The 24,617-nt window shown below is 39.9% G+C and overlaps 3 protein-coding genes and 1 pseudogene across 3 annotated transcripts; 2 read left to right on the forward strand and 2 right to left on the reverse strand.

Annotated features, from left to right (window-relative positions):
* Nucleotides 1-283: 283 nt before the first annotated feature.
* smg9 (SMG9 nonsense mediated mRNA decay factor) lies at nt 284-9,916 on the forward strand. The gene is made up of 13 exons (XM_034101497.1): nt 284-760; nt 846-920; nt 1,328-1,562; nt 1,661-1,758; nt 1,870-1,982; nt 2,906-3,017; nt 3,197-3,292; nt 5,249-5,334; nt 6,721-6,827; nt 6,914-7,021; nt 8,595-8,720; nt 8,811-8,955; nt 9,458-9,916. The coding sequence occupies exons 1-13, from the start codon at nt 614-616 to the stop codon at nt 9,534-9,536; spliced, it is 1,527 nt and encodes a 508-aa protein (XP_033957388.1). The 5' UTR covers nt 284-613; the 3' UTR covers nt 9,537-9,916.
* A 2,621-nt stretch (nt 9,917-12,537) lies between these two features.
* LOC117460404 (ly6/PLAUR domain-containing protein 3-like) lies at nt 12,538-14,376 on the forward strand. Its single transcript, XM_034101791.1, has 5 exons — nt 12,538-12,583; nt 13,043-13,150; nt 13,236-13,382; nt 13,819-13,929; nt 14,057-14,376. Exons 1-5 carry the CDS (start codon nt 12,538-12,540, stop codon nt 14,221-14,223), a joined length of 579 nt encoding a protein of 192 aa, XP_033957682.1. The 3' UTR covers nt 14,224-14,376.
* Nucleotides 14,377-18,149: 3,773 nt separating this feature from the next.
* LOC139435403 (myeloid cell surface antigen CD33-like) lies at nt 18,150-22,728 on the reverse strand (annotated as a pseudogene).
* Nucleotides 21,829-24,593, reverse strand: LOC117460342 (sialoadhesin-like). Its single transcript, XM_034101699.2, has 7 exons — nt 24,507-24,593; nt 24,025-24,411; nt 23,653-23,940; nt 23,277-23,573; nt 22,617-22,994; nt 22,231-22,518; nt 21,829-22,151 (listed from the first exon to the last, which is right to left on the reverse strand). The coding sequence occupies exons 1-5, from the start codon at nt 24,547-24,549 to the stop codon at nt 22,774-22,776; spliced, it is 1,236 nt and encodes a 411-aa protein (XP_033957590.1). The 5' UTR covers nt 24,550-24,593; the 3' UTR covers nt 21,829-22,151; nt 22,231-22,518; nt 22,617-22,773.
* Between the last annotated feature and the right edge of the window lie 24 nt (nt 24,594-24,617).

A 24,617-nucleotide genomic window follows, 5' to 3' on the forward strand; every position in this document is an offset into this window, starting at 1 on the left:
AAAAATCAGCATGGGGGTCTAACGGTTATTTTAAATTGGAGCAACGCTACTATTGTTTTCTTACATACATATATTTGTGAATGAATTAAGGTTAAACAAGAACAATGTAATGTCCTATCATGTATATATAATGAAATACAACGAGGTTGCACTGAGTTATATGTTAAAATAATCCCTAAAATCGCGGAACTACGTTTCGTAACGATGTTTCATTACGACTTCATTTACCAGACGGACAAGGTCCGTTTGTTTGGTAGCAAACATTATTCTAGACGGGTGGAGTTTATCTCAGCGCGTTGACAATCAAGAACCGGTTCAACGTCGTCCCTCACCGGCCAACGCCGAATATTTAAAACAAGCGCAGTAGCGAAACGCTAAAGTAAACCATAACCAAGTGTTCTGAATTGAGCTTTAACGATGTCATCTAATATATGACATCTATACACGTCTTCAAACATATATTCCAGTTATTGTCAAACGATTGGTAGCTAACAGCAGATTTGTAATTTGTTTTCACTAAAATCGTATTGTTTGCTCGCCTTTGCTTGGACTGGGTTACCACCGTTAGCCACCGTTTGTATCAGTTGTGACAGTGAACCAGGGGAGCAGCGACATGTCGGAGTCCGGCCACAGTCAGCCCGGCATGTACGGGCAGGGCCGCCGGAGGAGGCGCCGCCGCGGAGACAGAGATGTTGGAGCTCCGGGACAAAACCTGTCCGGTCCAAGTCGGGATCGAGAATATCAACCAAGGGAACGAAGGGTAGGCAGCATGTGATAAACACTGCAGACCGCTGGTGTAACTGTTGGACTTCAGAATAGTGATTCACTTTAATTAATCTTTTCAGGATGGGAGCGAGGATTCACCAGGCCCACTCATTCAGAAGACCCCCATCATTCTTGCAAAACCCCCCGGGGAAAGGGTACGTTAGCTTTTTTTTTTATTATAAAATGCTCTTATTGTTATTATCCTTCTTGAACACAGACATTAGGACAAACCATAACTAAATCAGCACGTTTGACTTTGTCTGACTAGTACTTTGCACGCAGGATTGTCAGCTTGAAGAAGAATATGCAGAGTGACTGTGAAATGTGAAATCAAACATAATGTTATTGAATTTGAGATGGATAAAACAAGTACTTTTACTTTGATTAATTTCGCAGACATGTACTGTGGCAATGTAAGGTATTAACACAAATTAATACGAAGCAAATGAGTCACAGTTAAAAAGTAAATAATGACAAAATACAAGTTGTATGTATGAAGGTCTTCTGACTTCCAGGTCATGCCATCAATTTACTTTTGTTGTTGTTGTGGGATCCTTTCAAGGCAAAGCCGTCACAGAATACGCCTGTCAGCGGAGCTCCTGTCCTGGAGAAGCCCATCATGCTCATGAAAGCCAGGGACGATGGAGGGAAGCCGGGCACTCCTCCTGAAGCAGCTGCCCAGCTCACTGGTCTGGGACCCTCCAAGATGGAGAGGGAGGGGCAGCGACCCACCCAGCCCGTGTACCAGATCCAAAACAGAGGAATGGGTGCTTCTGCAACGAGCAGCGCTGTGGACCGTGAGCTTTTGTAGATTTCACAAACATAAAAATGTTCCTCCTGGAGATGTTGGCTGAGAATAAAAAAGTAGATCTTGAATATTTTATTTGACTTTCAGCTATGGTGGGCCAGTCTAAACTCCTCCCTCCGGAGAAGATGAAGCACAGCATTAAGCTTGTGGATGATCAGATGAATTGGTGTGACAGTGCCATGGAGGTGAGTTGTGTAATTAATTAATTTAGTTGATTGCTGAGCCATTTTATTAAATAATGTAATACTAATGTAAATATATGATGGTGTATGAACTCAAAGGATGTTGTGTTGTAGTATCTGAGGGACCAGACAGATATGTTGGTGGTGGGAGTCATCGGCCTGCAGGGAAGTGGGAAATCTACGATCATGTCGCTATTATCTGCCAACACTCCTGAGGAAGATCAAAGGTGAGGTTTTTTGTAACACCAACAATGAGCTCAAGCTTGTTCATGTGAAAATTATATATTAATTTAAAGTTGAAACAGATACTTCTTTAACTTATCCAAGTAGTATTATTAATGCTGCTGCTACAGTAAAGACCCCCTGATCGCATTTCACTTTGCTGATATAAGGAACTACAACACACTGTTTAAATGAAGAAGATGGACCTTTAATGATCCCCCGAAGAAGACATTCAGTTTTCCACTCTGTTATACACCTGCATTTTTTGTTACACACACACACACACACACACACACACACACACACACACACACACACACACACACACACACACACACACACACACACACACACACACACACACACACACACACACACACACTCACACTCACACTCACACTCACACTCACACTCACACTCACATGCATGCATTTATACACATAAACCCCAAGTGCCAGACCAACCTTCTGGAAAGATAGCATGTTGACACCAGTGACTCCACTAGTTTATCAAGTATATCAAAAAAGGAATTTCAGTGCTTTGAGAATATGTTTGGGGTTTAATACAAATATATTCTTAATATAGGATTTATTAACTTTTCATATACTTCAGTTGGAGCCGAAGCAGCTTATGCTTACCCAATCACAATTTAAATAATATAAACAGACTAAAAACGAACACAAATCGGTAGTAAGAGATTGATATTTACATCTTTATTCTTCCCATTATAACTTCATATTTTAAATCTGTACTTACAAAGTGAAGTTACTCTTTGTGAACACACAGGGGCAATATATACAAGCCCATCTGCCTGTTGAGAGCATAGGTTGAGCCAATGTATGTATTTGTTTATTGCAGTTGTTATCCATTCTGTTCTTTAGGATTAACAAATGCAATGATGTGGTGTGATTTATGTTTGTTTGCACAGGGGTTATGTATTCAGAGCCCAGACTCAAGAAATCAAGGAAAGAGGAGGAAACCAGAGCACCGGCATCGATTTCTTTATCACACAGGAGAGAGTCATCTTCTTGGATACACAGGTATAAATGAATTGATTTGGATCAGTGGATTTTTCTCTTTGCTGTCTTGAGTGTTAGCATATTCTGTGTAAATTGAAATATAACCTTGGAATTCAAAGAAGTTGAAGCAAAAAACTGTTGTTAACGGTTTTGGTTGATGATTGATGGGATGTGTTTGAATTCTTCCTTTGTTCCTTCAGCCAATGCTCAGCCCATCGATTCTCGACCACCTTATCAACAACGATCGGAAGCTGCCCCCGGAGTACAACCTCCCCCACACATATGTTGAGATGCAGGTCAGTGGCTGGCCTGCAGATGGCATTGGGTTAACCTGTTAAGCCCTGGAGCCCCCCAACGTTTTTTTTTTAGACTGTGTCTCAGGACTTCTTAACATTTATGAAACTATTAATGTGTAGCACCAGATTAACGGGAAGAATCTCAGCTAACTGAAGATATGAACCATTTTTACCAAAACAAAACACAAGTGTCATAAGAAGCGTCTAAATGACCCCTGAGCGAAAAAATGCAAACTGACTTTGGCACAGAACTCAAGATAAAGATAACCCTTTTAGAAGGGAAGATATGGTAATTTGTTCTGGGAATGTCATTTTCGAGCCTGAGACCTGAAAAACAGGCTCAGGTTTGAACAGGTTAAGGCCCTGACACACCAACCCGATTTTGGGAGTCAGAGGCCGTCAGAGGCTGTCGGGCGAATACACACTACCGCCGCCTGCTGGTAAGGAGAGTTATTGCCACTCACGCACTGAAGTCGGTGCGGTGTGTTCCCGTGCGACACATGGCCAAAACGCAGGAGAACACGGCCAGGCAACAGCCGACTTCAGTGTCGGCTAGTCCTCTGGTGACTGCGTGGTGTGTCAGGGCCTTTAAACATCTTCTTGTTTAAGTGTGAAAGAAACAACCTCTAGTAACCTATAATGAATGTTTCAAAGGATGTTATTGTCATGTAGCACAATAGCTACACTGGAGTGCCCTGGCACCTCCTACAGTGCAACACACAATATATTTCTGACCCGCTATATTTCGAAATCAGTCGGAAGTCGCAACGGCTCATTTCAAAATAAACGTGGATTTGCGTAAAAAACGAACAAACAAAGTCTTGGCTTTCAGAATATGAAACTTTTATTTCCAAACTCACACGATAAATACATTCTTTAAGCTTGTAAAGGGAAGATGACAGGCAATCTGCTCTTCCGCAGCGCTGCCGCCCCTCCCTCCGGCTGACATTATGAATGTAAGCGTAGAGTAATCATAAATAACACGGCAGGGTCCGTTACAGTTTGTTTTCATCTGATTTCAAATAAACAAAGTCTTGGCTTTCAGAATATTAAACTTGTTTCGGCAAATTCAGATGATAAATACAACTTTGAAGCTTGTAACGGCATAATTACAAGTGGAGAACGGAGTAATTTAACGTCACAGCAGGCATAACAACAGCCGGTGTTTCTCATGAGGGTTTTCCCCGGGAAACAAACGCAAAATTACACAAACACACACGTATACACACACACACACACACACACACACACACACACACACACACACACACACACACACACACACACACTCGCGAGCTTCCCCCAGACCAGTAATCCAAACGAAAATATCTTCCCTCCATAGTATTGTGTTCATTTGCCCCGCTAATAATCAATCGGATCGATGGATTCCAGAGAAGAGAAAACTTTGAAGGCCTTTTTCTCAAAATGATGACTCTGTGACAGTAACTATATAATGTGACATATGTTGCTTAATATTTGGAGTACAAAAACAATCCTGATATCATTAGAAAGCTAGGAATATCCTCTTTCCAGCAGTGTATACAACTCAAAATGTGTCTTCGGGTCAATGCGACTGATTTCGATAGAGCAGGTCACATTTATTACATATATAAAAATAGTATATATAATAGGAATAAGATAATGCAAGAGATTGGTGTAAGGGACACAATGGTGAAAGAATAAAGCTGAAATAAGTACAGTTGTTTAGTTTCCATTTTAATTATTTTATCTCTATCTAAAATGATCATGGTTTGATTTTGGATTCGGTAGAATACACGTTGTAGACCAAGACTTCTCTGCAGCTCCGGCATACTTCAGTCAGATGCTTTTATATATTTCACATTTACCAAATTGAATATTGCACTGATCCATTCTGCCATTTTGATATCATTTCAATTATTCGTGATGCACTACACCCATTCACATGCAACCACTCTCTGCATACTCTGTCCACAGTCTCTTCAGATCGCAGCCTTCCTCTTTACAGTTTGCCATGTCGTCATTGTGGTTCAAGACTGGTTCACTGACTTAAACCTCTACAGGTAGGTTTTTGCGTATTGCAATGGACCCCCCCCCCCCCCACACACACACACACACACTCTACAGGTATTTTTAGAATCGTATCTTGAGAGGACTTTTGTGCTTTGCTTTGTTAAATAGTGTTCAATCTTGTATTTGTTCTCTAAGTCAACAAATGCCTGTTGACAATGACTTAGGGACCGGTCTAACTTGTTCTTATAGTGTCGAATACGCCAATATGTGTTCAGGTTAGAGACATGAGAGCAAACTTAGTCAATCATTTTAGTGATTCGAAAATAAATTAATCTTCTTTATGGATATCAGAATCAGAATACCTTTATTAGTCCCACAGAGGGGAAATGTACGTTGTTACAGCAGAAAAAGAGCCACAGACAGCTTAAAGGTGGGGTAGGTAAGTTTCAGAAACCGGCTCGAGATACACTTTTTGTTATATTCCATGGAATGCTCTTAACATCCCGATAGCAATGAATATCTTCAGTGCTTTGACAAAAAATCCATAACAAAATGTAATCTGTGGAAGCCGTAATACTGTAAAAAGTACAACCAATCATTTTAGCCGGGCCGGCTAAACGGATTGGATTGCCACCCTGTCTGTCAGCCTTCCATCTTGTGCATGCACAAATGTATCTCAATTCAATTCAATTCAAAACCTTTATTTATCCAGGTAAAATCCCATTGAGATCAATGATCTATTTTTCAAGGGAGACCTGCCCTCATGGGGCGTGCCGTCATTGGGCGTGCATTGCAGCAGTACTTCAATAACTCGCCAGCAACAGGCGGCCACTTTCACCAGTCTGCTGACGTCATGTGCGCGTTCATGTGTGTTGGAGGAGGTGCTCTGTAAGGAAGTCTGAAAAGGAAGTCTGAAGGAAGGGGCGGATTCTTTTCGGCTGTGTACTTTCAAATTTTAGTGCACTCGAGCCGGCTTCTGAAACTTACCTACCCCACCTTTTAATGTTACATGCATTACAAAGTATTAAAGTTAAAAAGAAAGTTATAATGTAATAAATATACCCTTTCCCTGTGTGTATCATTTCCTAATTTCAAATAACTGAAATGTATGACTGGTTAAAAATAATTGCTGTCTTCAGTGTGGTGGCAGCCAAAAAGTATGAAAATAAATTCTATCTAATACTTTTTCTAATAATAAGATATACAGTGTAAATGATAGGGAACCAAGTTCACTTTTGATTGGGCAAATCATAATCCCAAAGTGAATCTGCTGCTAATACGAAGCTTAAGCAGTGAGATGTATATTCAAGAAACAATACCACAGCTGCAATGTCTTACACTTACCAAATATTGAGTATATATATATAATATCTCAATGTCTCATGAATGCAGATGTTGATACCGAGCAGGAAGTGTAATGTTATGTTTGGACATAGGTTTCTTCAGACTGCGGAGATGCTGAAGCCTTCCACTCCATCTGCAAGCCATGACAGCACTGGCTCTTCGGGCAATGATGATGGAGCAGAGTACTATCCTCATATAGGTGAACTCTTAATACAGAAACACATTCTCAAATAACCAGGTTTAAAGATATCAAAATCAACTTCTTTAAATTCCTCCCTCTTGCAGTGTTCCTCCAGAATAAGGCCAGACGGGACGATTTCTGCCCAAGGAATCTGAATAACATGCATATGGTGGTGGACAAATTAATGGCCCACTCTCATCTCAAATACAAAGGTTCAAAACTACAAGAATATTCTGCTACTATGCATGCAATTGTTGTTTGTAGATGCAAATCGTGTTTAATGTCTAAGGATTTTGGTGTATCATTTTGTATTCATCCAGGAAGGTTCCAGATATAAGATCTATTTTTTGCAGTCAGTCCTGGGGCCTCTTTTATAAAACGATGGTAGGAAACAAAGAAAGTGCTCACGTACAAAATGATTATTATAACTCGGTGTGCACGCACGCCATTTATGATTTAACACAATCAACGGCACACCTTTTGCGAGCATTTCGTCACACCCACTGCTGTCTATAAATAGTAATGTAAACATATCTTATTTATATTTATTTATACTTTTTGCATAAGGACGATCGTAACAAACGCCGACAAAACAGCTCAAAAATTACACAATGTGAAAAAGAGACAAGAATGTAGGTTGATAGATGGACACGGTGTGACAGTAATGGCGGACTGTCAGGAAGGATCGGCCAATCTGAGGAGCGTATACTATAGAGGAAGACAGGTGCAGACAGACAGGTGACTCAGATTACATGCACGTCAATTAGCAGTGTGCGTAAACCGTGTCCTGCACCCAGGGCGCGTCCACACTCTTTCAGCGACATGAGAGGTGACAATCACATCGTGTTTTTGTTGACATACCTTGTTAGGTTGACATACCTTGTTAGGCTTAAAAATAACTTTATTTGGGATTCAGCTTAATAACACTTAAAACGTAAATAAATAACGAATAAAAAAACCTACAAGTAATTGCCGAATTTATAACACAACATGATAGGCTATATAATAACAAAAACCACGCAATTGTAAATCCTCGAACAGGTATAGAAAACGATTTAAACCTAATTTGTCCTATACCTTACATTATTATTTATTTGTATTAGAATGCATTCCATAACATGTTAACATTGTTTGATAATTATAAAATAGATCTTATCGATTGTATTATTATCCTCAACTATGTTTTGGTTCACTGAGGCACTATCAAACACAAGTTTTTGTATCCGATTTTGCACCAGAGAGGTAATATTTAAATGTATTTTACACAATGGTAGATCCATTTCAAACCCTTTCTGTCCTTTCATTCTTTGCCATTGGTGTTGCAGTTTCTTATTTTTTCCAGTTTATGTTCTTAAGCATGGGTCAAACTATCCCACGGTAGTATTTTTGATAAATATATTTTTGAAGGGATGTACGCTGTCTTTTGGACGTATGAAACTTTTATAAATGAGGCCCCTTCTCAAGACAGAAAAATCATCTTCACATAAAAATCAGTTTCACATGTTCATGCAAGTAGAATACATATAAGAGATACAAAGGGGATGGTAAGAGAGGAGGCCATGCCATGCTACATACCAGTGACATCCAAGACAGATTTCACCTTAGTCAAGGGTTGTGTAAAACAACAACATGTTTCCTTCAAGGCAACTTTCACAAATGACTTCTACAGCTTTTTTACTAATCAATTGATAACCAGGGTGCATAGGAAAAAATGGCAGTATTTTGTTAAGAGATTTTAGTGATGTCACAACTGGACTTATGCCATTGCCTGTGCTTTGTTTTAAGGAACTTTGTCCATGCTGGACTGCAATATCTTCCCTGGCTTGGGACAGGACTATCTGACTACTGAAGTCAACATGTTCCTCCTTCCTATGCAGGAGAATGATGGGGAGGATAATCTGACTAAAGCAGGTTAGAGAGAATTTCCCTTCACATAAAGCAAAACTCAGTTGTCCTTTTTAAATTGTGTAAAATGTGAATTCATGGCTGTACTGTGTTCAGGGACGGGAACATACCCGCTCTTCTCACTGCTGCCGGGGTACAAAGGACATCCTGCCTTCCCCACCATGGTCTCAAAACTCCGCAGCCAAATACTGGCCATGCCCCGATGTCAGCTGTCACACACCATCCTCACTGAGAAGAACTGGTAAACATCACATTCCTCTTTTCTCCCCTATTGTTCAAGATAACTCATGTGTACACTAGTAATACAAAAAAAAGAAGAAGAGATCAAACAGCAAATAAACACAACACAAACATAGGAATGAAGGGTGTTTTTTTTGGCATAATCAACTTGACTTGAAAGTTGACAGCATAGCCTGCGAGAGGAGGGGTTTTGGTATGCTGTTTAATTATTTAACGACCAGCTAAATATATAATTTCCACTGGGGATCAAGGGGAACTGTCCCTTTTACCTTTAGTGTTTCAGCTTGAGTTTCTTACTAAAATCTCTTTGAACATTAGTCACGTTTGCCCAGCTAACATAGTGCTTCTGAGAGAAGATCAAAACATATGAATATACAAGACTGTGCCTAACTGTTGTGTTTTGTGTATGTGTGTTGTATTATATGCCGGTGCAAATGTCACTTTCCATTTTATGCTAAAAGAAATCTGAGAAATAGTGCTAAAATATGACATCTCAAAAACAGGTTTCACTATGCAGCTCGTATCTGGGACGGGGTGAAGAAGTCCTCGGCCCTCTCTGAGTACAGCCGCCTGCTGTGCTAACACCGGGGTCAGACTGCTGTTTTATACACTAGCGGTTGCCAGCTGTTTTGTCTGATACTTCGGTGAGTAAATGGAATTGTGACTCTGCAGTTGAAGGCCAACACCCTACAGGAGGCAGGAGCGAAACTAGAAGCTTGGACATTGGTGATTCATGCAGACTTGTGGCATGAAATCCTGCGGACTCTTGGTGTTCTGTCAGAAAGTTGTGTATCTCTGCCATGTTCCGCAGTACGAAAGAAAGAGAATACCACTTTTGAAGCAACACTTCATATGTTTTTATTTGCAAGACATAATTACATTTTGTGATGTTGTTTTTGGAGTTTTGGCTTATTGATGACGTTTTTCTGAGATGGAAATATATGTATTTCTGTTATTTTTATTTGTGTTTCTTTACATCAATAAAAAAAATTTCAAAACAAAACTCTAGTGTGACATGTTTCATCTATGGTTCTTAAGCGGATTTGGGCGTTAACTGACTCCTTTGAGGAAGACATTTTGTTGTTACTACTGGAGATCATGCATCAAGAATGTAATGCCCTTCTTTGTTGCTCAGCAAAGCTGTCCAGGGGCCTATACTACGAAGCTGGTTCAACCTAACCTGGATATGTTTGAGTTAGCCGGTTGGCCTAATCCAAAACATACGCGCTCTCGCTAAGCGGTCCTACGACACTGGTTATCAAGTGGATCGCTCAAGCCAGCCGTGTCCTATCTAGTTAGGTGTGCGTTCACATGAAAGGGGTGGTATTTGGAGCATTCGACCAATCACAAACATGGAAAAGCGTACTGACAGCGCAGCGTCATACTTCCTGAATGAAAAGTCAACTATAATATTAGACATGAAGAAGTTAAACTTTAAATATCCATGACTTAAACACTTTATCCAGGATAAAAGCCACATAGCTGCACCTGCAAGGTGAATACAGCTGGTAAAAGTGTTTGAATGCGTACATTAAAGGTGGGGTAGGTAAGTTTGAGAAACCGGCTCGAGATCGCTAGAATTTGAAAATACACAACCGGAGAAAATCTGCCACTTCCTTATAGAGCCCCTCCTCCAACACACACGAACGCGCACATGACCAATGAGGGCACGAGATAAGTTTGTGCCCCGATGGAAGGCTGACAGGCAGGTAGGCCATCCAATCCGTTTAGCCGGGCCGGCTACCTGTACTTTTTACAGTATTACGGCTTCTACAGATGAAATTTTTTAATGTATTTTTTGTCAAAGCACTTAAGATATTCATTGCTATCGGGATGTTAAGAGCATTCCATGGAATATAACAAAAAGTGTATCTCGAGCCGGTTTCTGAAACTTACCTACCCCACCTTTAACAGGTTTATGATATCACTGCCCCGTCTCTAAGACACGATCTGACTTTAATTACATTTGACTCGAGAGTGTTTCGTCAACTTAAAGGTGGGGTAGGTAAGTTTCAGAAACCTGCTCGAGATACACTTTTTGTTATATTCCATGGAATGCTCTTAACATCCCGATAGCAATGAATATCTTAAGTGCTTTGACAAAAAATCCATACAAAAATGTCATCTGTAGAAGCCGTAGTATTGTAAAAAGTACAACCAATCCGTTTAGCCGGTCTACCTGCCTGTCAGCCTTCCATCGGGGCACAAACTTATCTCGTGCCCTCATTGGTCATGTGCGCGTTCGTGTGTGTTGGAGGAGGGGCTCTATAAGGAAGTGGCAGATTTTCTCCGGTTGTGTATTTTCAAATTCTAGCGATCCCGAGCCGGTTTCTCAAACTTACCTACCCCACCTTTAATGTGTTGCTTAAAATAATACTTCTGCATACAGTATGTGACACTGTGAGTGTTGCACGGCCAGATACGGCTCAGCTGACTCAGATAAGGAAATATATGATACATTATCATGATGTGATATGCCGCGGACTGTACTTAATGTTACTCTGATCCGGCTACTTATGTCGTGGCAGATATTTAAGTAAGATTTCTTAACGCTAATGTTATAGGCCTAATAGTCAGATTGCTCTGAATTGCTCTGGTGATATTCTATTAATGTTCACGTTCACACAGTCGGTGATTTTTGCCGGCCGTCTTTCCTGCAACGGCAGCTTTTCTGTATTTCCTTTCTCCTGTAATATGACTTGATCGCTTTAAACTCCACACACTGAGCTCTGATTGGTCAGCAGGCAGTGCTTTCACTGAGTTGAGCTCTTAGCCTGCAACCTAACCTGGTCCCGACCAGGTTAGCCGCTAAGCATAAGTTACCATGGAGATCTAGCCTGCTAAAAAGAGAACCAGCTTCGTAGGACCGGAAAGCCGGAGTTTTCCCTGAATTTAGCCGGCTAAGCGAAAATCCTGCTTCGTAGTATACCCCCCTGGTTCACTGCTTTTTTCACTTTATATGTTTCCTTTAGTTAATATCAGCAAGGAATCTAAAGTTTATCTTAATTGTTGCACTGATGAAACACTCTAAGATTGCCACAAAGATAAAAGAGATTTCCACTCATTACGCTTATTATTATAGTTAGAATTATTCTTATTATTACAACTGTATTATTACGATTTAATACGATAAACATAAATACATTCTTCAGAGATTAGGCCAGTCACTGTCATTAGGTATGTCTTTTCTATCTAAATGAGACCACCACTTTATTACAAATGTTACATCAATATTGCCTAATTTAATTGGTAATATATGTCCATATATGTCCATGGACGACGTACCTTATATAAGGCATACGTCGTCCATGGAATTCTTCGCAGTCACAGTTCCGTCAGTGGCAATTAGTCAGCTGACACAACAATACTAGTGAGCTCCTTTTTGTATTAGGGTTGGTTTCTCTCATTGTGTGCGAGCTAAAAGTAAAGATAATTAAACGGGGTGGATCCCTTTATGAAATCACAATTAGTGACTCTATAGCAGGAATGAAGGTGTGGTCTTGAAGTCAACTCCTTCTCATGAGCACTACTTAATGCCATACCACATCCAACCTAGAGTCAGATTTACCCTGCCATCACACAAATGCATCTCATTACACTAATCCTTGGGACTGTGCTTCTCCATCAAGGTACGTGTGTTTATCCTTTTAAGCTTTTTTTTTTTAAGTAGTTTTATTTTTGTATTTTTTCTTTTACCTCACTTACCTTTACTATTGTTTTAACATACATGGGCCACTTGTTACATGCCATATAACAATTTTGTCTGTCGATATCCTACTAGCCATTTTCCTGTTGGTTCGATTTGCACGTTATTGCTATATTCTTTGTTCGTTACCTGTTTGTACACAGATTACAACACAAACATTTCTCAAATTGGGGTCAATAAAGTACTATCTTATTTTATCTCTCTTATTATTATTTTCTTTTTTATTGTAGATGTAAAACAAACAAGTCAGAACTGTGCTTGACATCCAACATCACACTTTTTTATTTCTGTTGCTGTGGTGTTAAAATGATTTTGTCCATCCCTTGTAAAAGAGTTGTTGGATATTTATTTTGACCTTTCTGTGTGTTTTTTGTTTTCTCAGCATACAGCCTGGAATGTCATTGTACACAAGGTAGCGGCTGCACAAATTCAAAAATAGAATGCCCCTCTGGACAGAGCTGCAGTTCAGAAAGACACGTCTCCTATTCAGGTAATTTTGGTGCCTTTTTTAATTTTGAAACTGCTTTGTGGGATTCTGCCTTATTTACAAAGATAACACTTCCTCTCGATTACAGATGGCTCAAAGGTCTACGATGTCAACTTTAAAGGTTGTGCTTTGCCTGAACGGTGTGTTAATCGCTCACTGAACTTCGGGCTCGTCCAAACCTTAATTTCCAGCTCGTGTTGCACCACCAAACTCTGTAACTCCGCAAATGCCCCTGGTAATTTACTTTTATTCACTGTTGGTATTTCAGAATGTTCTTTGAGAGCTGTTCTCATTTAAAATTGGCTTATTGTTGCAAAATGTGTTAAAAATGTAAAACAATTAGTGGTTGTTGCATTTTTCAGATGTCAAAAGAAAACTTTTTTTTTTAATGTATGTATTGATTATTGATGCCAGTTCATGTATCAGAATATAAGACAACATGTTTGAAGAGGATTGTCTTAGAGAAGACAAACCAGTTTGAGGAAAATAACCTGTTTCAACTGATTTGATATTGTGCCAGTAATAGTCTTGATATAAAATGACCTTCTCTAAAAACATAATTCTTTACAAAAGTTTTGAAAAAAAACACCAAATAATAAAAAGAAGTGCATTGCAGTCACCTCTTAGCCACATTTTACATCCCCTAATGTGAACAATGTTTTATGTTTCAGAACCCGTCCAATCTCAACCAAATGGTAAATCATGCTTCTCGTGCGTAGGACAATCGTGCACCTCGTCCCTAGCCTGCACGGGGAATCAGGAATTCTGTTACTCAGCGTCAGGTAACAGGCCCGCAGCATTGAAATCTAACCCTGTTCCACACATTTCCTCTGCGCAGAGCAATGCGAGGTGATTATAATAGATGCAATCCAACTTGATTTCTAACATTATTCTTTGTTGTTCTTTCAGTGACTGTGGATGGTCAACATATTCCGGTGAGGGGGTGTGTCCCTAAGGAGATGTGCCAAGGGCAGAGCAGCTGCTGTGAGGGGGACCTTTGCAACAGCGCCAGCAGCACCAGCGCTGGCCTTCTGCTCATCATGGCACCGCTGCTGTCTCTGGGCCTGCTCTCATAACACTTTGAGATGACTCATTATCTTATTATCTTTGCATGGCCTCATAGTGCTCAACCCCTGCCCTTATCCTTTCAACCGATGAGTGAGAAAGTTTAATGCAAAGCATACCGAATTTATTACATTTATAAATGTATCCCTTGCCTCATGTATTAAACTGGCCTATTTGCTTTTTGTATCCCTATTGCCTACGGTGACACTTTTGTCATGAATAGACAGAAACAGCTTCTTTTTTTTCTTTGGTAAAACACGAGGAATGTAAAATAAACATGTAAATTATAAAATACATTTCTTTTTATTAATTTAATTCTCAAGTATATGTTGATGTTACTGCGTAATAGAAGTCTCAATAAATACATTTCTTAAAATGTGCTGTGTATTTTGATTGTATTTCTGGGTTTACTGTGAGTGCTTTAAATCTTTTCCGACTCTAAAAGACATTTGCACCATAAAACCATAAAAGTTGGTACAAGGAAAAGTTCCTATAGTCATTACTCTGAACTCCAGGTCTGTTTCAGGACCACAGTATTATTTGAGGTTGAAGGCATCCATGAAGTTTTACAGTTTATAATATGTTAAATATGGCTTTTGTAGTGAACACTTAGAGGCCCCAAACATTTACATTTCAGCAGCAATAGGCAACTTTCAGTTCTTTTTTTAACCATTTTAAGTGTTTTTCTTCTCCAACATGATTGGACAAAACAGCCGAAACTATTTATGAAGCATGTGTAGAATTCTGTATCTACCTAGATATATATAGTTAACTTGTTCTGCAAAACCTATTAAGAAATTAATTGATCCTGTGATGAGATATGCCTAGCAGGCCAGAATAAAACACCTAATGGCTGTAGCTCCTGGCATACATAAAAGCCATTTGTTGTACTATTACATAGCTTACAATGTGGACATTTAGCCTTTCTAGAGTTGTTAAGGCTTTCGCCAGATATTGTTATTGATATCTAATAATGTAATGATGGTCCTTCATATCAGCTGGTAAAAATTGCACAGATATAAAGAATTGTCCAACTGTGACATAAACAAATGACTGATGTGAATTTAAACATTTAAATAACTTTTTCTAATCTGTATGATGTGATGTAAAAAGTTTGCAAGGAAGTCATAGTAAAAAGCAGACATGTGTGATCAACTGACCCACTGATGGCTTATGCAAATTCATGTTGTTCATCTCGGAACAATGTGTCTCCCTCTAGTGGCATCAGTGTTTACAACATCAAGTTTATACACTCTTCAAATGCTTTTTATTATTATAATTTCAATGATAATTTGCAGCCTCCTGTTGGGCCACTTGATCCGACAGCAGACAAAACATCAGATTGATAATGTGATGGTAAAATACATGCATTTCTTTTTCAGTAGTGGATCCATGTACGGAAAATCACCCCTCATAAAGTGGTGGTGTGTGTGCACAAATGCATTTCCTGAAGCCTAGAAGTCTGAGACGTTCCTGGTTCTCATAGTGATTGTAAGACAATAGTTGTAGACTCCTGCTAACAACTACATTTCTCACAAGTGTTAAGAAGAAATTAATCACTTCGCACTCTGCAATCAGTCAAAAATGAGTATTTATTGTTATTATCTACCTGATGTACACATTTAGTAAATTGCCAGCAGATACACTTTCTTTAAATGAAGTAAATGAAGTTAAAGTGAAAGACCAACCCTGCCCCCAACACACAAAAAAGATATATACTGCAAAATATGTTTATGAATATAAAATAAAAACAGCGACATAGTCCTGGAAGAACATACGGCTTCCTAGATCCTAGATGTCTTGAAGGACTGTAGTGGACATTTTTATTATATCCTTATATGCTTAAACCAAATGCTTCTCAAATCATTGTAAAACACTTATATCATTTCCTGAGATGTGCTGTTTTCTTCTCATACTCTAATGTGGGTTTTTATTCCCAAGCGCTTCAAGGCCACAGAGCTGATTTGGCAGACTAGGTTGAGACTCACACAAAGTCACACAAGAACTTCCCTATTCTGAGAACCGTTATACTATCTACAGCCAGTGATGTACCTGAACGCGTTCAATGAACGATCGTTCATGAACGCGTTCATATTTTGGGCGAACGTGAACTGAACGTACTGTATTTCCGCTAGATGAACGTAATTGAGAACGCGTTCATTCTCAGCGCTGTATAACGGCGTTCAAAAGTGCGTTCATTCTCAGCACTGTATTATAACGGCGTTCAAAGTGTGCCAGATTTCATATGCCTTTCAGCCGAAAACCCAGTTAAAACACACCGTAAACAGGCTTCAAAATAATGCGGAAAACCACCCAATCTGGCAACAGCAAGCTGCCTGTGACGCGTACGCGCCTGTCACCCCTGGCTGTCGCACTAAAATATAAATATACTAAATATATCAGACTCCTCACAACAAACAATGTGGAACCGCGGAACCGGCGAGCATTGAATGAATGAATGAATGAATTAGTATGGACGAAGCCGAGAGCAGCTGCAGCAGCACTCGCTCAGAGTGAGACTCTATGGCAGGGGTGGGGAACCTCCGGCCTCCGTCCGTATACGGCCCGCGAGACAATTTGGTACGGCCCTCGAGGTAATTTATAAACACACGCAAAAAATAAAAAAATGAAAGAAATCTAGACCGCAAACAAATTAAACAAGCGAGTACCTGTTTTTCCTGGCCAAGGTCAGGGTCCTTGAACACAACACGAGCCTAACGTGTCATCACGTGGTATATGTCTCGACTGACAGGGGTGCAGTTCTGACGGAGAGCACCAGAACGCCACTCCAGCACTTCAGAAATTGCAGTATCGATAAGTCCATACACATGCCGCAGTTTCTGCGTGTCTGTGTCTTTAGTTGAAAGCCCAGTGGCGATCTGCTCATCTGTCATTCTGATCAGACAGTCAATAACTGTGTTGTTATCATTAGCATCTGGTTAGCTAGCTATGCTAACGAATATAAGAAGCTTTGTCTACAACCAGTGAGGTAAAGGCACATCTTTATATGATCATTATAGTTATAAAAAAAACAAGAGAATAAAGTAAACGGGTATAAAATACTATATGACAGTTATTAATAAAGAAGAATACAGTTTCAAAGGGGAGTGATTTGTCAAATATCCATAAATTAAAAGAAAATCTGCTTACAGTTGTGTTTGGGTGTTGAGAGATGTGTCCATAGATCTCCTAATGTTGCTCTCAAAGTGCAACAAATCTTCCCAGGGGAGCATGCCCCCCGGACCCCCCTAGAGGAGGTTAGGTCCCCCCCCCACTTAAACCATGTTCACATGGATAGGAAACTAAATACATTTGCACACATCTTGTGTCCATATCTTTCTGTGTTGGTGGTCACGCCACACCCTGCACGTGCATGCATACGCGAGTCATGGTGAGATATCTGGATTAAGAGGTTGCTTTTTCTTTGCACAGAATGAAATGAATGGGCTGTGATTTTAGTTTTTTTAAGCAGAGGTCAATAACTTGTACGGCCCTCTGAGGATATTGTAAACATTGAAATGGCCCATTAACATCGTACAGGAGACAAATAATAGCTCGCAGCAACGTATTGAAAAAAGAACTATAAACTATAAATTAGTTCATTTTTGAAACCATGAACTTTAGTTCAACATTTTGAATTATGAACTATGAACTGAACTAGTTCATTTTAAAATGTGTGAACTGTGAACTGAACTAGTTCATGTAGAAAGTGAACTTTCCCAACACTGTCTACAGCTCAAGGACAGGTGTCTAATAACAATATGAGACCATGTGAAGACAGATTTCTGAGCTTCCCGCCCTTTCCTGTGTATAAGCTTTGCTATTATATTGTACTGCGCATACTCACGCAGACTATCCTATACTCTGTGAGACCTGTGACTTTGTATTGCGTTTTTGTATTTGAAGCTTCAAATAAATAACCAGAAAGACAACTCTGTCTGTTTCACCATTTATTTGTTTGATCACTCTGACTTGTACTCTCCACAGTATTGGGTCTCAGATTTCCATAACAGGACTCATCAGTTGGCATACGTATCGTCAACCTGCAACAAATATGAAGAACATTTTAATTAAATATACAGTCTCAAAGTGGTTCTCCGTGGCTCCCTAATGTGTTTAAAAAAAGGTGAAGATGGTTTAAAATCCTGTGATGGAATTATTGGTTGGTGTTTTTCCCCAATGGTTAGATGAGATAACTAACTATTCTCCAAATATAAGAAGCATGGCGTTACACGATACTAACCAAAAGCCTGTCAGAGTGAGGAGGTCTCCGGTTGCTAGACAAAAAAATGAAGCAAATAATTAATGTACAACTAAATGAACCAAAATGGAAGGTTATTTAAAATAGTTAGTGTTGTTTGAACTCACGTCTTTGGGGATGGACAGCGTTGTTTGTGGTTCCAGCTCACATAGTCGCTGTTGTTTCTGTTGGAGGAGGGAATCGCACAAATTAGGTTTAGTTCGTGCTTACTAATAAAACTGTGAGATGTGTTAGAGAATATTACACACTTACGAATAGCCAACACTGAGGTTCGCCTTGTTGCCTTGGTTTCTGCAAGGGTAATACATTATATATATGAATTCATGTTTAAATTCGTTTTAAAGCATGGAAATGTAAACATTCTCCCCTTATGGGATGAAAAGTGAAATTTCACTCTTGGGCGTTCTTACTGGGAAAATCTTCTCCAAATGGACCCCCTGTATTGAGAGAAAAAGTGTTACTTCCTGTCAGCATTGGTTTACTCTCTTTGTCAGTTTAGACACAAACCGGCTGACATACCGTTTTTCCAGCCTGGGAGGTCTCTCCCTGTTCTCACGGTTTCTCCTGGACATTTGTTTAGAAAAGACAAAAAAAAGCTCATCAAAGATTTTATTTCCGCTTGATATGAGACAGAGATTGGTTTTCGGTTCATTTAGATAAAGCTTACCTGGATACTCTATCCCATAGGGATCTCCTGAGAAAGTTTGACAAAGACAGATTTACATTGCTATTTGGTGGAAATATAGGATGTATATGACAAACAAACAAGCAGAGCACTGAAGTCCTGATTGGCCACAGCTGTTATATCCATGCCATAATAATTGGCTCTCACAGCAGCGGTGTGGCTATCAGTAAAGTCCTATCATATTCATGCAAGTGTACAAAGCTAGCATTACAAATTAACTTTTCTTTTTTACTTTGGTCTTATATAGTTAGTTATAACAGTTTGTAATAGATGGGCATATCTTGGTTGAGAGTGTTCCTCAAATCCTCATTATTATGCTTCAGGGTTACCTTTTATCAGAGCCAGGCGGTGGTGTCAGTGAGTTGTCGGGACGCCTTCTGTTGGTTAGGAAAAAATGCCATTCAAAACTCTATTTGTAAATTATAACTTTTACATAATACAACAAAAAAACAGTACATTAAATAGCACTGATAAAACTCTTCTGCCCGCCTTGTGCATGTTAGCAGGCCATAACAGGGCTGTTATTAGTTATTTTTTTATCATCATTCTAATGCCTGATGTTAAGGCGCCAAAACTACGTGGTAGGTTTAGGGAAAAGATCATGGTCTGGGTAAATGTCACTTATGTTAAGCTTTTTTGCTTACAAAGGCTATACCAGTTGAAACAATTCAATGTTGACTGATTCACAACGTGGAAGTCCTATTTGTGTGACCCATCCATACTCAACTCCCAACCACTCTTAAGCCAATGTTACCGGTCTTCATAGCCTGACTTCTTCTTCCGTTTTTGGGCCTTGATTAGGTCACAGCATTCTTACATTGACATTCAAATTTTAGCCTACTACTCTACTACACTTTTATTTTAAAATGTGTAGCTAGTTAGCAAAATGTACTATCATTGTATGACTATCCTGTGGTGGGCACAGCCAGTGTTAGTGAAGGAGATTAACAATTTAATGTGTGTCTTGTGACCATGATGACAATTGAAAATGTTTGGATGAGTTCATGTTGATGTGAGTCGTGTCACGTTGGATAGACGGAGGTATCATTATATTAAGCTCAAACATGGATCAAACACGGTGGAGCAGCTAAAGAGGTAGACTTCGTAGTTCTGTCACCGAGTTGTTGTTTTTGTGTGTGCGTGCGTGTGTGTGTGTGTGTGTGTGTGTGTGTGTGTGTGTGTGTGTGTGTGTGTGTGTGTGTGTGTGTGTGTGTGTGTGTGTGTGTGTGTGTGTGTGTGTGTGTGTGTGTGTGTGTGTGTGTGTGTGTGTGTGTGTGTGTGTGTGTGTGTCTGTCTGAATCATTGAATTGAGAAGGTTTATACTGTTGCATTCATGTTGTCTAAATCCTGTATGATAGAATATACAGGTGTTGATTGAAATTGTCCTGACATTTTTGATAGTAGTAGTATGTCTGTTGAAAAAAGTGTCTCCACCACTGACTGTGATTTATTTACCTTCTCCTATAGAAGACGACTCCAATCACTGCAGCTATGATGATTAAAATCAGGGATATAGCTGACACTGCGGCGATCAATGGCCAATAACTTGATCCTGTGGATGTAGGAACATTTGAAGCTCATAAAAATGTATTACGTAGATTATACAACTGAATGTATGGTAGAACTGGTAGATACAGTATAAACTGAACAAGTGGTCTTTGTGGCTCTAACCTTTCACAGTCAGCTGGACTGTGCTGGCTCATTGCTTGTCAAGCCAGTAGACGGCGGTACAGGTAAGGCTCATGACTCCGTCTCCTCCAGCAGCTATGAAGGTTATTGTGGAGGTCGTCTCCCACACCCGGTGTCGTCATGGTGCTTTGGACCTTGCTGGTGATGTTGGGGACACTCCATGAGAAAACTGGAGGATGTGACGCACATGTGTGGGCCACAGAGCACGAGACATTAATTGTTAAGCCTGCATCCACTTCTGCTGGAACGGGGGTCATCACAGGTTTTTCTGGGGATGCTGAGCACATGAAACACAGAGCAGATTACTTTTGTCGTTTAGAAGGCAAACACAAACATAGCTTGGGATATTTAAATAATCTGAAGAATAAGTATTAATTCCAAACCTTTCATAACAATAAATACACAGCTATTGTTGTATTTGTGTCTCTCATGTCCTATCTCTGCATAGAAACAAAAGGGCCCGTTGTCAAAAAGGCCTGATGTCATCAATCTCTAATGAGCAGTCTCCGTGACTCAGATCTTTTTTCATTTTGGTGCGGCCCTTGAAATGATCAATCACTTTGCTCTGGGCATTATGGTAGATGGTATCCCCAGTCTTTTTGGACCAGATGCCACGTGTGATAGGCACCTCTTGGTACGGGAGGCTGCAGGGAATCACCACGCAGGAGCGGGTCAGTGCATTGAATCTGAAAGGGACTTTTACAGCCTGAACGTAGAGCGCTGCAAAGAGAGAAACAAGCCATAATGGGATGCCTGTGGAAATCAGTCTGCTTGTGATTTAAAATGGGAGCAAGATACATTTTTTAAAAAGAGAATGGAGAAGTACACCCACTGTCATTTTCATGTGGATCAATTGGTCTCTCATATTTTGGAAAGAAAAACAAAACAAACAGACAATCATCAATTAAACGTTCTTCAAATGGTATATTCTTAATTGCTTTATGGTTATAGGAGAAGATTGAAACATCTACTATATAAGTGACTGCTGTTTATGAAATGTAAAACCTCACTTTTTATGTGAAGGATGGCAGAGTCTGAAGTCTCCCCAGTAAGAAATGTAGCAGTGCAGTTCAGAGGTTTACCATTGTCCCCAAGAGAACCAATAAAGGTTAGATTTTACAAAGTCTCATAGGTGTTGTTGGAGATGAATTTGGTTTTGAGATAACTCTGCAAGTCTTCAAAATTCCACCCAATGCTCGGTTTATTTTTCCTACACTTGTAGGAAACAGAACAGATGACACTCTTTGCCACACCCTCCGTCGCCTCGATTAGCCGCTCAGTCATTGTGATTTGGTCATATGGACCTGGGCAGAAAGGTCAAAGTCAGTCTTAACAATAAAGATTTTGTAAAACACTTAACACATGGTCTCACATTGTACTCACATTCAACATTTAGCTTGAGCTCACTTGTGGCTCCCTGGCCACCGCGGTACCTCACAGTACACCTCACACTCTGATCCTCCTCTTTTACAGCCCAAGTATGCTCAGCAGTCCTTTCCCAAATCCAATCAGACACTAGAGTGTCCCCAATGACATTTGTTGCAGGTATACCATTGAGGATCAGTTCGGGGGGAGCAGAGGCACATGTATGGCGCACACTGCAAGTTATTGTGCTCTCCTCTCCCACCCTGGGGATACCAATGATGCTCAACTGCGGTTCCTGTGCTTGATCTATGATATCAAATCAAGAAAAGATATTTGGACAACTGCCTTCATTGGAGATCGGATAACATGGAATAAACAGGGAGAGAAAGTATCTAGATAGTTACCTGAAACAATAAGTTGACAGGTTTTGTCATTAAACGAGTGACCCAGGCTGTGGTACGAGGTGATGGGGTTCTTGTCTACCCATGGGTAAAGTCGGTCCTGGTTATGCGACATGTCAAGCCTCTCGATCTTAAGACTACAATTCCCTTCCCGCACAGATTAAATCAAGCTGGCTATGCCCTGATACTTACTAATAACAGTCCTTCTTTCTTCATATACAGACGGGTACCCATTGCTTTGGTACAAGTACCATGCAACTTTGAGGTCTGCAGGCTGGGAGATACTGTAGGTGAACGTGCAAGGAATGACAATACATGAGCCTTTCATGCCAGTGATGCTGTTGGGCGTGGTGAAAGACCAGCCGAGAGAGAGCATGTTTCCTGTCAAAGGAGGAAACATTTGACAGCTGAAATTCACTTTATAAATAATTCAAATTATGAGTTGGCTTCCTGCTAAGATCTTTTTTTTTTTTTTTTAAAGGTAATCTATGACTATAAAATAACTTTTAGTTCGTTATTTTTTTATAGTGACAGAGATAAATATAGACACTGCAGCAGTTATAGAGAGTTCACAAAATGTGATGAGTAAATTCAATTTGATCAATGAATTGAATTTAAACCAACATTTGTGCAGATGATTGTGCAGTTATAATTTCTACTCACTCTTCACACGTAAGGTGATGCTCTTTTCCTGCATCTGCCCCCCGATAAATCGTGCATAGCATTTCAGAGATCGTCCGTGGTCGTTGGATGATGCTGTGAATGTCAGAGTGGAGACAGTCCTCCAGCTAGCGATTCCACTCTTGCTGTTTTCAGTGGTGGTTGGCATGTTACCATAGTTCCATGAGAGAGTTGGTAAATGTTTTGGGCACGTGTATGAGGCAGTGCAGGTGACTGTTCTTGACTGTCCCTCAAGAAATGTGTCTGATGTCTGACTGATAGTCAAGGGGAGAAAGGAGCCTGAGAAACAAATGGTAATTGTTCAAATGTTCAAGGCCAACATACTTTTTTTTTTTAATATTGCATATTCATAACGTACATTCTGCAGTCAAAGGTTTAGTAGCTCTTGCAGTTTGACCGCTCACGTGTCGGACGGAGCACTCCACAGTTTGGTGGTCCCTATCTATGTTCAATGTGGTGGTCAAGGTGGTTCTGGATGTGCCATCAGTCATGGAGACATGAGCTCGACTGTGGCTTTGCAGTGGGATGTTGAGACTTAGAGTTGGTGGATAAGTGGAACAGGTGTGGTAAACATAGCACTGCACGGTCACAGACTGTCCAACCTTCATGCTTCCAGAGATCATAATATACTGTGTTGCTGCCCAGTCTTTACAAAAGAAATGATAAGAATAATACATTTAGATACACATTATGTAAAACTAATCTTTTTTAAAGCAAACTTAATACTTACCCACTACTTCAATTGTCACAGTTGTATCATAGAATCTGAAGGTGGTTTTCCCAACATTCTCTGGATCTACCCATGGGTAAAGCTTCTGTTGATGGTGATACTGATTTACTGGATAGATTTCAAGAGTGCATGTCTTCTTGTATTTAGAAGTAAATACACGTGTTCTTCCTTTGAATATGTTAATGACGTTATCTTTGTACCAATTGTCATAAACTAACGGGTATCCCTTGTTTTTGTACTGATACCAAACCACACGATCTGGTCTTAGAGGCGGATACTCGTAGTAGTCAAAGGTGCAAGGGATGACAAGGCAGGAACCCGACAATCCTTTGATATTTCTTGGTATCTTTACATGCCAAGCCCACAAACCCTGGAAAAAGATATATCCTGCAAGAGATATAATATACAAAAGGGACATTTCAATTTTTTTTAAGATGATGACATTTTGAAATAAATGTAAAAGACTGAAATTATTTTATTACCTAAAATACCGAAGCTCAGAAGAGAATGTCGGAACCCAGACATCTTGTTAATGTTAAGAAACACCTAAATATGTGAAATAATCTTTTAGTATTATGCATTGAAAAAGAGAA

Source organism: Pseudochaenichthys georgianus, chromosome 16 (genome assembly GCF_902827115.2).
Source record: "Pseudochaenichthys georgianus chromosome 16, fPseGeo1.2, whole genome shotgun sequence".
NCBI classification, from domain to species: domain Eukaryota; kingdom Metazoa; phylum Chordata; class Actinopteri; order Perciformes; family Channichthyidae; genus Pseudochaenichthys; species Pseudochaenichthys georgianus.